At 34.1% G+C, this 12,622-nt stretch overlaps 2 protein-coding genes across 2 annotated transcripts; one reads left to right on the forward strand and one right to left on the reverse strand.

Moving 5' to 3' along the window:
* Positions 1–160: 160 nt before the first annotated feature.
* LOC148226952 (KRAB domain-containing protein 2-like) lies at positions 161–2,335 on the reverse strand. The gene is made up of 2 exons (XM_088201974.1): positions 2,221–2,335; positions 161–2,158 (listed from the first exon to the last, which is right to left on the reverse strand). The coding sequence occupies exon 2, from the start codon at positions 2,143–2,145 to the stop codon at positions 1,036–1,038; it is 1,110 nt and encodes a 369-aa protein (XP_088058100.1). The 5' UTR covers positions 2,146–2,158; positions 2,221–2,335; the 3' UTR covers positions 161–1,035.
* A 1,912-nt stretch (positions 2,336–4,247) lies between these two features.
* On the forward strand, positions 4,248–12,222 carry Hsc70-5 (Heat shock protein 70 cognate 5). Its single transcript, XM_088202249.1, has 11 exons — positions 4,248–4,397; positions 4,616–4,671; positions 4,973–5,060; positions 8,683–8,864; positions 9,068–9,179; positions 9,251–9,447; positions 9,512–9,830; positions 9,900–10,046; positions 10,261–10,899; positions 10,980–11,120; positions 11,361–12,222. Exons 1-11 carry the CDS (start codon positions 4,347–4,349, stop codon positions 11,463–11,465), a joined length of 2,037 nt encoding a protein of 678 aa, XP_088058375.1. The 5' UTR covers positions 4,248–4,346; the 3' UTR covers positions 11,466–12,222.
* The last annotated feature ends 400 nt before the right edge of the window (positions 12,223–12,622 follow it).

Consider the following 12,622-nt stretch of genomic DNA (forward strand, 5'->3'; position numbering starts at 1 on the left):
TTGTGATTGAGTTAACCACAACAACTTTGATGCTAAAAAATAAATGAAAATGGATGATATTGGATATTTTTTTATAAAATATTAAAATACATCGGCAGTGCCATAAATATTTGCCTGTTTTTTAATTTGTTAATTAGGTACAAGAAAAAAAACAACAGAATTTTAATCAATTATGTATTCTCCATCTTAATTTAGCACTATTTGACATATTATTAACAACTTTTTAATTCTATTATAAAATTGTTTCGATTTAGATGCAAAAAACAGAGAAGCTGTTTTTTATTTCTTCTAGACTTGTAAATTGTTTTCTATAAAAAACTACTACAAAACGGAAAATCTACGAAAGATACAGCAACAATTCCCGTTAAAAATCCTTAATTTTTTTGAGTGTTTTTCGCTGATTATGGGGTATGATGACACAACGCTTATTGATAAGCCCTCGGCGATTTTGGTTAAATTTCTCTTTTAAATTCTCCAATTGTTGGCAATAGACGTCTGATGTAACGGATTCTTTATTTAGTACAAATTAAAATGAATCACTCCTTCAAAATTCCACCACACATACATTTCTTTTATTAATGCAATCCTCCCCAGGCTTCTCTTTCTGGTGAATTACCTTTGATGTTTATCGGTGCCATAAAAAATCCATTACTCGTCTCCAGAAGCAATGCTAAAGACACTGCTTAGGTTCACTGGCGTTAAGTTGTGTGTTCAATTCAAATACTTCTGCGATCGCCAACAAATGTCGATTGTGTTCGCTTTCGCTCAAATATGTAGGTTTGGACACATCTTCACAAAATCTCGTAGAGCTTCGTTATCCAGCGTTTCCGGCCTCCCTCTGATTCGTCCACCAACGAAAAATTTCAAAATGCATAGCAAAAATGTCATATTTCCATCCCTAGTTTTTTTGCTATGCAGTTTAAAACAATGGTGTAAAAACAGCGTGTGTTTATGGCATTACCGATAATACAAACAGCTAGTTATTTATTACAACAAGGCATACTGAAGTGGCACTTTGAAACTGTACGTTGTTTTTCACACAAGAACATTTTTTAGAATTACATCTATTTTTGCTATTTCTTCCATCAATACTTCAGTGTCGTCCGATTCGTCCGCTTCCGATACATTTACTCCGGCCAAGACTTTTTCGAGGTCTTCTTCGGAACTTAAGCTTTCACCAAAATCAGGGTGCAAATTGGACGATGAAAGTCCGACTTTGGGAGCTTGCCCGAACATCGCTTCGTACGGGGACTGTCGGATCCCCGTATGGAATGCTCTATTTTTCACGAATTGTATATATCCCAATCCTTTGCTCCAATTGTTGCAACGTTGATCTAACATCCATGTCATCAACATGTTCTCTACGTCCTGATTTGCTCTCTCCGCGCTTCCCCGCGACTGACTGTGTCGAGGGTCTCCGTGATACAATTCTAAACCGGGCCACATTATTTTTAGATTTTCTATAATATTATTGCAAAACTCGTGTCCATTGTCAGATTGTAACACTGTCGGTGCTCCAAAAATAAAAAATACATCTAAAACTTGACTTGCCACTTCTTCGGCTTTTTTGCTTTTCAGCGGTCTCAGGATGACAAATTTTGTCAAGTGGTCTTGATAGACCATTATGAATTTAAACTCCCCGTCGGGTTGAAATCGAAAATCAATCAGGTCCACCTGGCATATGCTATTGAAGTGCGAGAATACCGAAGGTTTTACCACCGCACTCTTTTTTTCAGTCTTACGTTTCTGCAAACATGGCTCGCAAATATTAAGAAACGATTGAATTTCGTGAAATGTGATATTTTTGTATTTTTGTTGCAGCTCTTTTCTCATTCTGTCTCGTCCTCCGTGACCGATAGCTTGGTGGGTGTCATATAAAATATCAAATACATGCTCCAGCGGAACATAATAAAGAATTTGCGAGTTCACTACTGTTGGGAAAACGAGATGCTCGATCCCACCCAAAGTCAATACATCGTAATGTTTTAGCAGCCAATTCTTGTTTATCACGTTGTTTCCTTTTCTCGCCTCTTTCACTTGTTGAATTAAGTTATTATATTTTTCTATGTTCATTTTGGCAGTGTTCTTAGTTGGAATTCCACTCGATAAAATATCATAAAATTGTTTCTTTTTGTTTTCGTTCATCTTCGATGGTTATCTATGAAACATCAAATAATAATATAATACCGTAATAATACACAACATAATCTATATAAAAACCTTGAAAGTGGTCGTGATTGTTTGATATCGCGACAAATGTAAAAAAAAGCGACATAAGTGGTTGTCGCCAACTGACAGTTGTGAACGCCACTTGTTAAATCCTTTACGCCATATAATTGTTAAGACCAAAATATTTCGAACGCACCTACCTATAATAATGAGGCACGTACGGTGAGATTCTTTCCCCTTTCGCTCGCTCGCGTCTTAAGTGATGAGAGTGAGTAAGAATATAGTTACACCAAAAATAAATAGTAATTGTTTTAGTAATCTGGAACTGATAGATTTGGAACAGCTCTTACATATTTATTAGATCGCCGTTTTTAGCAATTTCTTTGCTGTGATATACATTACACTGAGTGTATAAGTAATCCTATTATGTAAATATCTCTTTAAATTAAGATTCATAGTACATATTACATTAAATGGATACATTTTTCTGGCCAAATTCAAGAGGCTTAGATTCCATGTCAACAGCAATAAATTGTACTAGCTTCTAGCGTCATATTAGGACTTTCAATAATAATATTACGACTTACGATATGTGAGAATCGAATGAGGCATATCTAAACCGAATTTTGACTAATAGGAGAGCGCAAGGCGCTTCACGCTCTGACTCGCTTTGACGCACGCATCAGACGGCGTTTCAAACATGCTTCAGTATTTATTTGCCTGTCGTCGAGAGATTTACGTCGAAGCGCAGAATATTCCTGCGCTTCTCAATTATTTTTTAACTTTCTTACTTCGCTAAATAATTTTGATATATATTAACTTGAGTTTAAATAATATTTATAGCGATAGCCGAAAGATATAATCGAATTTGTATTAAGTACTTTTCATATTTACATTTGAAATTATGATTTATTATAAAAACAGTAAAAAAAATTTTCATTATTTATAGTTCATATCAAACATGTTAGATTTATTGGAGTGTAATGAAAACATTTTCTTATGATAAAAAAATATGACAAATACATATTATTTTATAGGGCATGATCAATATTAAAAGAGGTGCGAGTCATCAAAGACATGACATCAAAATATAACGGTATAATATTATCACAGACAAGTTTTTCACATCTATTCCTTTAGTTCAATATCTAATACAAAACGATTTATTTCTTATTGAAGCCCGAAAAGCAGAAGGAGTTCTTAAGGAATAAGTTAAAAGAACTATATAGCAGTATGTTTTATTTTTCTGATAATATGTGCTTGGCGTCTTATGTTTCTAAAATACTTCACACGGTTCTGTTGCTCGAGGGAAAAGTTTTTAACACAGATAGTTAAGGCAGCAAAAACAAATGATCAGCGGTGATTAATTTTTATAACATAATGTGAATATTCATTCAGAATATTTATGGAGCTCATTGCTATTATGACTTTCAATGCCTATAATTTATTGATCCATAAATATTCTGAGTGGCGAATCAAAGATCGACGGCGTCGAAAGTATTTCATGCGCGTCTTATCGGTAGATTAAGTAATGAAAACTGTAATTGAACGTCAGGAGAACATTTATTTGCATAAACCGCAAAAATCAGCGATAGAATAATTCGTGAAGGCTTCTGTCTCCGAATATCCTCTCGCATAGTCTTCGCCTATTAGTACTCGAAATATTTTACGAAGACGTGCGTACTTTACGTCAAATACATAAAGTAATAAAATGCCCAGATTGCTAAGCATTTAGAATTTTTTTAATTTATTATTTATTTATAGATGTAGGTATGTTTTATTTTAAATATCTTAATAAAATGGTTTTATAATTTAATTTCGAATTTTTTTCGAATTTGTAAAGAAAAATGGAAAAAATATATTGTGTTTTATTGCGAACGTTTAAAGACTGAATGTAATGACAAATTAATAATATTGTTCTATATTATCCGGTTAAGTCACTAAACGTAATAACTTTACACTTATTTATAATAATATAACCAGTATAGTATGTATATAAAAGTGTTAAATCTTTTTAATTTCAGAATTGTCTTTCAGCCATATTTCTTATTCCACCATGGCAACACCTTTTCACCGGCAGTAGTCGCCGTTGCATCATCCGCACGTGCTGTACATCTCCGCGCCGACGCCGGCTCTTTCCGTCTCGAGGGAAAATCAGCCCCACATTTCTCGTCAACATGTTATCTGCGTGCCGAGCCGCCACCTCCAGGGTCTTGACCGCCCCGCAGGTCAGCTTAGTCAAATCGAAATTTCCAGACGCACGATCTTCGCCCCTGACATAACCTCAAACCGCACGTTTTTTCCTTCGTCTTCCAATTAGCATAAAATACCTCGATTCCTGCATATAATATTCATTTAGAACGTGACCTTCGACATATTTGATAGAAACGCTCTATTGCGCCGATATGTCATCATACTAACTAATCCAGATTTTTTACAATTTCAGGCTCCTACTCATATATTGGCGTCAGTCTTCAAACAAAATGGCTTCCAAAGATTCAAGTGAGTGTTCTGCATTATATTATATAACGAACCATGAAAATAAAATCAATTAGATCTTAAAATTCACTGAAATTGCTTTTTATTATATATGTATTGCACTACTTATGCAACATCGATGGGCTGATGCGCAAAATAATTGTCTAAGGCCTTTGCAATGTTGCTAGATTAGAATCGTTGGACCAGCGAGTGTTTAATCGCATCTTTTGAATACTTTTCTGAAACCATCGTACATTGCCGAAAATGTAGTATAAAAACGTATTTTTAATTTATTCATAATTAATGTGTAAATGTATATTTTCAGATCCGATACTGTCAAAGGAGCAGTTATCGGTATCGATCTCGGAACGACCAACTCTTGCGTCGCCGTCATGGAGGGAAAACAAGCGAAGGTACCGTAACCTTATCTTATACGTATATAAAAGTATAATTGTTTTTCTTCAATTTATTGGCAGACCATTTTCGTATAGGGAAATTGTTATACAATGAAATAAAGTGTAGAAAATGCAAAAATGACGATTGGTGTGGATTTAACTAGAATTTCCGGTATGACTTAAGTTACTAGAAACAAATTTGGAATGACCTTGATTTTCCTTTGGTTAACTGTATGTGGATTGCTCAAAAAATTATGACTGACTTACATTAAAAGCAGTATTTATAATAAATAAAATAAGTGACCTTTCCATGTCCATTATTTTATGAACATAAGGTTTATTTCTCAATAGTCATTTTTATTTAAATAAAAATTAATACCACATGTCCGAGTTATATTAAACTTTCACATTAACAATCCAAACCAAAGCCAGTGGTGAAATGGACGATAAGATAATAATCTCAACAACAAAAATTCTATAACACCCTGTGTACTTGCACATACTGATACCGTCCCTCAAGGGGAACGTTAAATGCTGTTTTTGTTCACTGACTTAAAAATAAATAGGCTACATTTATTGCACTTTTCTATGTAAGAAAAGTAGGTAATTTACTAACACGTGTATGCAACATCGATCGGCTTACGTGCAAAATAATTGTCTAAAGCCTTTGCGTGTTGCTAAATCATAATCGTTGGACCAGCGAGTGTTTAATTGCATCTTTTAAATACTTTTCTGAAACCATCGTACATTATTTATATAAATTGACCAGTTGAATTTGTTTCGACATTACACTAGATTCGCTTGTGTTGTTTTTATAATTTTTTGCTAAATGATGCACCGAGTTAAAAAATATGATAAATATATAAAGAGATGCGCGCTGAAGGCACAAAATCATATGTTGTAAAATGAGCCATTTAAAATGGTATGTCACGCGTGTTATACCCGTCAGCAGGGAAATTTGTGCTCGTGAGTTGATTATAATTGCATTTTCAATGAGGGCCTATTTTTTAAGTTTTTTATTATTATTATTTAAACCTTATTACCCTTAATCTGCAGGACGGTATGAGAATTTTGATAGCCTTTCGCTAAAATAACTTTATTTATTTTTCTCAACACATGCCTAAAGATCTCCGAAAATCACAAAAGTTTTCATAAAACTTGACTCGAAATTAAATTATTCATTTTTATACACTTTTCTTAAGGAAAAATATTTACATTGACATAAAAACTTTTGCGCAACAGCAAAGTAACAGTTTATACCAATGTCTGTCAAACTTTTTTACCTTACGACACACTAAAAGTATTTATTTTATAAAATAACATTTCATGTAAATAAGTTTTCAAGCTTATTTACATGAATTTTTTTGCTTCAGAGAAATATTCGTAGAACTACTTATTATCAATTTCTCGCAAAATGTCATAAATTGGTCTTAAAATTGTTTAACGGCGATTGCAATACTGTTTCTTACTTAATGCTTTCAGCGATCAGAATTTTCAGTATTTTTCTTTGCCAAAAGCTGAGCGATTTATGCTTTCTCAGGAATCTATAACAAATTATTTAGCCTTTTTGATTGAATTTTCAAATTATTTTCTTGCATCTATAAATTATATTTTGGTTAAAATTGGAAGTTTCCTGAGAACTATCGCTTCATTTGAATGTTGTTAAACAAATCATCATAAAAGGAACCGAATTATCTTTTTCAGATAATATAAAACCATGTTGGATGTATTTTCACTTCAATAAGGTTCTTAGGTCATTTGTTCGTCTTGTTTACCATGACTCATTGTTCTGAGGTCTTAAAAAAAAAATTCTCTTTCTGAAAAATCGATTAAATCAAGTATTGTTCATATCGGCGCACGATTGTGCTATTGCACACACTTTGGCAATCACTGATTCGCAAGGCGAAAATTTTTTTTTATATATATTAGATGCATAAAATTTTACCATATGTATCAATTCGCCTAGGATCTCAGTTATAAAAAAGTGTGCCGCGATTTTTGTAGTACATATTCTCCTTAACACTACCAATGGGTCGAGTAATATCTACCCGCTTTGTCCGCTGCTGGTAATTCACGGGACAGGTAGTGACTACCTTTTACGACTTCTGATGTTTAACGAAGGGTTTGGTAGTGTCTACCCGCAAAAACTAAAGCGTTTGTGCTGTTATCTATGAATCAATGTCTATACTTTTAAAAAAAAATATTATGCATTGCCACTGCTGACATATGAGGCACCATCAAAGAGCTCTCTGTTTAAATAGATATGTTAGTATAATTTTTTCGTAAATTATTCTTAAAGCATGACAAAGCTATAAACATCAAAATTTTAATCCATGGAAGTTTGAAATATAATTTTATATATGATATGAAATTTACGTCTTTAGTGTTCTATCCAAATTTTATTCGGAACAATTTGTTTTATTGCTTGCTCAGAGAAATGCGTTAAAACATTAAAAAAAACATGCGACATGCTACATTTTCATCATACTAAAGTTGCATTTTAATTTAGTTTATATTCGATGCGGATACACTACATTTTTCGTGAAAACCGGCGTTTATTTATTTTTTTATATTGAGTTTATTTGTAAATATATTTTTAAACTAGAAATAAAACAAATTTTTTGATTTTTAATTTTGGTCTTAAGCGATCCACTGATAAAATAATTTTAACATACATATGTACTAAAACAATTCAGAACATTTGATTTTTTTTAATTAATTTAATTCAAAAATTATCATATTTTTTTTTTATATCTCTATTTTGCGCAAAGTTCTCGCGAAACAGCCTGATTTTTCATATCACACTGCAAAAAACGACCGTCGGTTAAGAGATGTCACCAGTTCAAATTGAATTTCAAAACACGGAATATTCCAATGCCTGAAGTTTACGTATGGGCTTTTAAAAACGAAAAATTTCGACCAATAGTCCTCCATAAAAAAAATGGAATTTTCTGTAACCTGACATTATTATATTAAGAGGTCAAGTAGTTACTACCCATCATGTTCGCCGATAGTAATCCAAGGAACAGGTAGAATCAACCTTTTTTCACTTCCGGCGTTTCAACGACTAGTTTTGTTGTATCTACCCGCAAAAACTAAAGCTTATTGGGTTGCCATCCATTGAATGAATGTTTGTACTATATAATTAAAATATTACGACTTTATTTTCCCCTGAGAGATCAAATCGTATTTTTGTCATGAACGTCTTTTCAGATTTTGTCAGTGGTTGTTTTTTTATATTTCAATTTCATTAAGATTCATGGTATTTCATAAAATGACATGCATTTTTCTGGCCCAATTCCATGAGGTCCTCTGTTTAGAATCAACGTCAAAAGCAATAAGATCGTGTCGTCACAGTAGAAACACTCGGTTATCTAGCGTTCATAATAAGATTTTTTGTATTATTATGACTCATAGTAAGTGAGAATCAAATGAAGCATGTCTAAACCGAGCGCAAAAAACAATTATACCTTCTCAGAAGTCAAAAATCCACGTCAAAAGCAATAAAATCGTGCCGACGCCGTTGCAGTGGGAACGGCATCGGTTTAGAGTACTTTTGTATTATAGATTCTAAAAAAGTCGATATGTCGGCTATAGAGTTAATTATTCATAAATACTGATATTTGTTTTTTACATTTAGGTTGTTGAAAACAGCGAGGGTTGCCGCACAACTCCGTCTCACGTAGCTTTCACTCGCGATGGTGAACGTCTCGTCGGAGCACCGGCTAAACGCCAAGCAGTAACAAACTCAGCAAATACGTTTTACGCCACAAAAAGATTGATCGGACGTAGGTTCGACGACGCCGAAGTTAGGAAAGACATGTAAGTTTTGTTTTAAGTCGATAGAGCAGCATCGATCAGCGTTCTGAACCATGTGTCCTGGAGGCTATTGCAGTGTTGCTAGATTAAATCGTTGGACCAGCGAGTGTCTAATTATCTTTACGATACTTTTCTGAAACCATCGTACATTATTTTTATACGATTTATTTTCTATGTTCAATTCTGACCCTTAATTCGCTTTTCAGGAAGAATTTATCGTATAAAATCGTGAAAGCTTCCAATGGAGATGCATGGGTGCAATCTACAGATGGAAAAATGTACTCTCCTAGTCAAATTGGTGCTTTCGTTTTAGTCAAGGTTAATAAAAATTCTTTATAATGTTTTTTTGCATTTGATATATATTTTTACATGATTCGTCTCCATTGCAGATGAAAGAAACTGCCGAAGCTTATCTCAACACCAGCGTTAAGAACGCAGTCGTCACCGTGCCGGCCTACTTCAACGACTCTCAAAGACAAGCCACCAAAGATGCTGGTCAAATTGCCGGCTTGAACGTTTTGAGAGTCATCAACGAGCCGACTGCGGCTGCACTCGCTTACGGAATGGACAAGACCGAAGATAAAGTGTAAGCATTTCAAATCATGCTCGTGCTAGTCAACTTTGTTATTTACCATTTTTAACTTGAACAGTATCGCCGTTTACGATCTCGGCGGCGGCACCTTCGATATCTCGATCCTCGAAATCCAAAAAGGAGTGTTCGAAGTCAAGTCGACGAACGGAGACACGTTCTTGGGTGGCGAAGATTTCGACAACGTGCTCGTCAACTTTTTGATGTCTGAATTCAAGAAGGAGCAAGGAGTTGATGTTACCAAAGATCCAATGGCGATGCAGCGATTGAAGGAAGCTGCCGAAAAGGCAAAGATCGAATTATCCAGCTCTCTCCAAACGGACGTCAATCTACCTTATTTGACCATGGATCAATCTGGACCCAAGCATATGAATCTCAAGGTTAGTGCCGACTTTATTGATTGTATTTTATGAAATTATATGTAAGTAACGTTTGACCGATTATTTCAGTTGACTAGAACTAAATTCGAAACTTTAGTAGCAGAGCTTATCAAAAGAACTGTCGGACCTTGTCAGAAGGCCATGCAAGATGCCGAAGTTCAACGTACAGATATTGGAGAAGTCTTACTCGTAGGAGGAATGACACGAATGCCTAAAGTGAGTGCTTTAAATTATTTAAGTAAAATTATGCAGCATCGATCAGCGTTCAAGACTTGTGTTATGGAGGCTTTTGCAGTGTTGCGAGATTAATTCGTTGGACCAGCGAGTGTTTAATCGTATCTTTTGAATACTTTTCTGAAACCATCGTACATTTTATTTTATTGACATTTTTGAGAATGTGATAGATTAAATATTAATATTTATATTAAAGGTGCAACAAACCGTGCGGGATATCTTCGGAAGAGGAGCGTCTCATTCGGTAAATCCCGATGAAGCCGTTGCTGTCGGAGCCGCCGTTCAAGGAGGCGTCTTAGCCGGAGACGTCACCGACGTATTACTATTAGACGTTACGCCCCTCTCTCTCGGAATCGAAACCCTCGGAGGAGTCTTCACTCGCCTTATCTCTAGAAACACTACAATCCCGACAAAGAAAAGCCAAGTATTCTCCACAGCCGCCGACGGACAAACACAAGTAGAAATCAAAGTACACCAAGGCGAGAGAGAAATGGCCACGGACAATAAACAATTAGGCGCTTTTTCACTGATTGGAATCCCGCCGGCTCCACGAGGTGTTCCACAAATCGAGGTCACATTCGACATTGACGCTAACGGAATCGTACACGTATCGGCTAGAGACAAAGGCACCGGAAAGGAACAACAGATTATTATTCAATCTTCCGGTGGACTTAGCAAAGATGAGATCGAGAACATGGTAAAGAACGCCGAACAATACGCACAAGCTGATAAAGTGAGACGAGAACGCGTCGAGACCGTTAACCAAGCAGAATCGATAATCCACGATACCGAAGCCAAAATGACTGAATTCAAAGAACAATTACCCCAAGAAGAAGTATGATTGATTATATATTTTCTTATTGTTTTTTTATATATATATATATTAAATAATATAAAATCAAATTATAATTTCAGTGCGATAAGATGACCGTAGAAATCACTAAAGTTAAAGAGCTCTTAGCAGAGAAAGACACCGTAGATCCTGACGCGCTTCGCACAGCCACTACCAATTTGCAACAAGCTTCATTGAAACTATTTGAACAGGCGTACAAAAAGGTATGCTTTAAAACCATTTCAATGACGTATCTAACACTAGGTGATGCAATATCGATGGGCTTAAGTGCAAAATAATTGTCTGAAGCCTTTGCAATGTTGCTAGATTAAATTTGTTGGACCAGCGAGTGTTTGATCATGTCTTTTAAATACTTTTCTGAAACCATCACACAATTATAAAAATCTAATGCTCTTATATACAACACATTTATATTGTAATTAATATTGATTTTTTTTTATTAGATGGCAGCCGATCGCGAATCAAATTCTTCGTCTTCTTCATCTTCTTCATCTTCATCATCGAGCGATCAGACTGATGAAGAAAAGAAAAACGAGAAGAAGAACTAAAAAGTGATATTTTTATGGAACAATATTGAAAATGTATTAATAAGTTAACGCCAGTGATTGATTCTATACAAAGACTTTTTTCCATTCATTTTTTTTTACAGTTTTATAAAAAAACTTTTCTTATATTGTACATTGTTAGCATTTAGAACAACACAATCCTATTATAGTTTTAGTAGCCAATTATTAGGTTTTTTTTGTTTTATCTGATTTAGAATCATAGATTTTTTTATATATATGTGTGTGTACGTATGTAAATATAATTAAGTGCAAAGCTATTATAGTTAGTATTGTTAAACGTGAAGGATGATCGTTAAAATTGTACATTTGGTTTCGAATCTAATGTGTTTATGATAAATACGGAAATAGCTAAGATAATAAAAAAACTACTCTTCCATAGTCAACTGAGTAAATAATTTTTTATCACTAAGTAGCTTTTTCAAGGTCATTCCAAGTGCTCGTGATAAACACGTTAGATTCGATTAAAAATGTCACTAATTCCATATATGTTACGTAACAAACGTATGGACTATGGATGCTATATTTATATTATACATCGCATGTAAGTTTAACATTATCAAATATGTTTCACTTATATTTAATGTATTTTTAAATAGTTGAAATTAGCAACTGGTACGTACTATTGCTAATTGTACACAGCATACATTTAGTAATGTATATCGATAAGCTTCTGTATAAATATGCAACGTTATGTTTTGTTTGTAATGCAAATAGTTATAATAAAATATTATATTAATTACTTTGATTTTTTAACTAATACAATTTGACATGCACTATTTTGAAGATTAATTTAAATATGGTGAGTTTAAATTAGATTAAGACCATCGTAACCTAACAGGATACCCCAATGCGTCACAATGGTCGAAAACAATACATTGTATTATTTCAATACACAAAAAAAGTCATGAAATGTGGGGGATCTTAATTTTGAAACTCGTGTTAATGACGCCAAAAATGATCATTCATCAATAAGGATAAACTAGGCAATAGTGTAAAGGATGGGACCACACAGAAGCCCTCGTTACGACTAGAAAAAACTCGCAAGGATTCTCCAGTGCATTGAATGAATATTTCTTTGTTACGAAACAGTCATGGGAAACAATTATCACCGGAAGAAAAAAGCATTTTTAGGCCACAAT

The sequence above is a fragment of the Plectrocnemia conspersa genome, unplaced genomic scaffold (assembly GCF_051122295.1).
Source record: "Plectrocnemia conspersa isolate PC_06_02 unplaced genomic scaffold, ASM5112229v1 ptg000013l, whole genome shotgun sequence".
Lineage (NCBI taxonomy): Eukaryota > Metazoa > Arthropoda > Insecta > Trichoptera > Polycentropodidae > Plectrocnemia > Plectrocnemia conspersa.

Excerpts from the sequence above, each read along its gene's own strand:
- LOC148226952 (XM_088201974.1), bottom strand. The coding sequence starts at position 2,145 with ATGAACGAAAACAAAAAGAAACAATTTTATGATATTTTATCGAGTGGA.
- Hsc70-5 (XM_088202249.1), top strand. The coding sequence starts at position 4,347 with ATGTTATCTGCGTGCCGAGCCGCCACCTCCAGGGTCTTGACCGCCCCG. Across the intron at positions 8,865-9,067 it reads GCCGAAGTTAGGAAAGACAT|GAAGAATTTATCGTATAAAA; the intron begins GTAAGTTTTGTT and ends TTCGCTTTTCAG. Across the intron at positions 9,448-9,511 it reads GACAAGACCGAAGATAAAGT|TATCGCCGTTTACGATCTCG; the intron begins GTAAGCATTTCA and ends TAACTTGAACAG.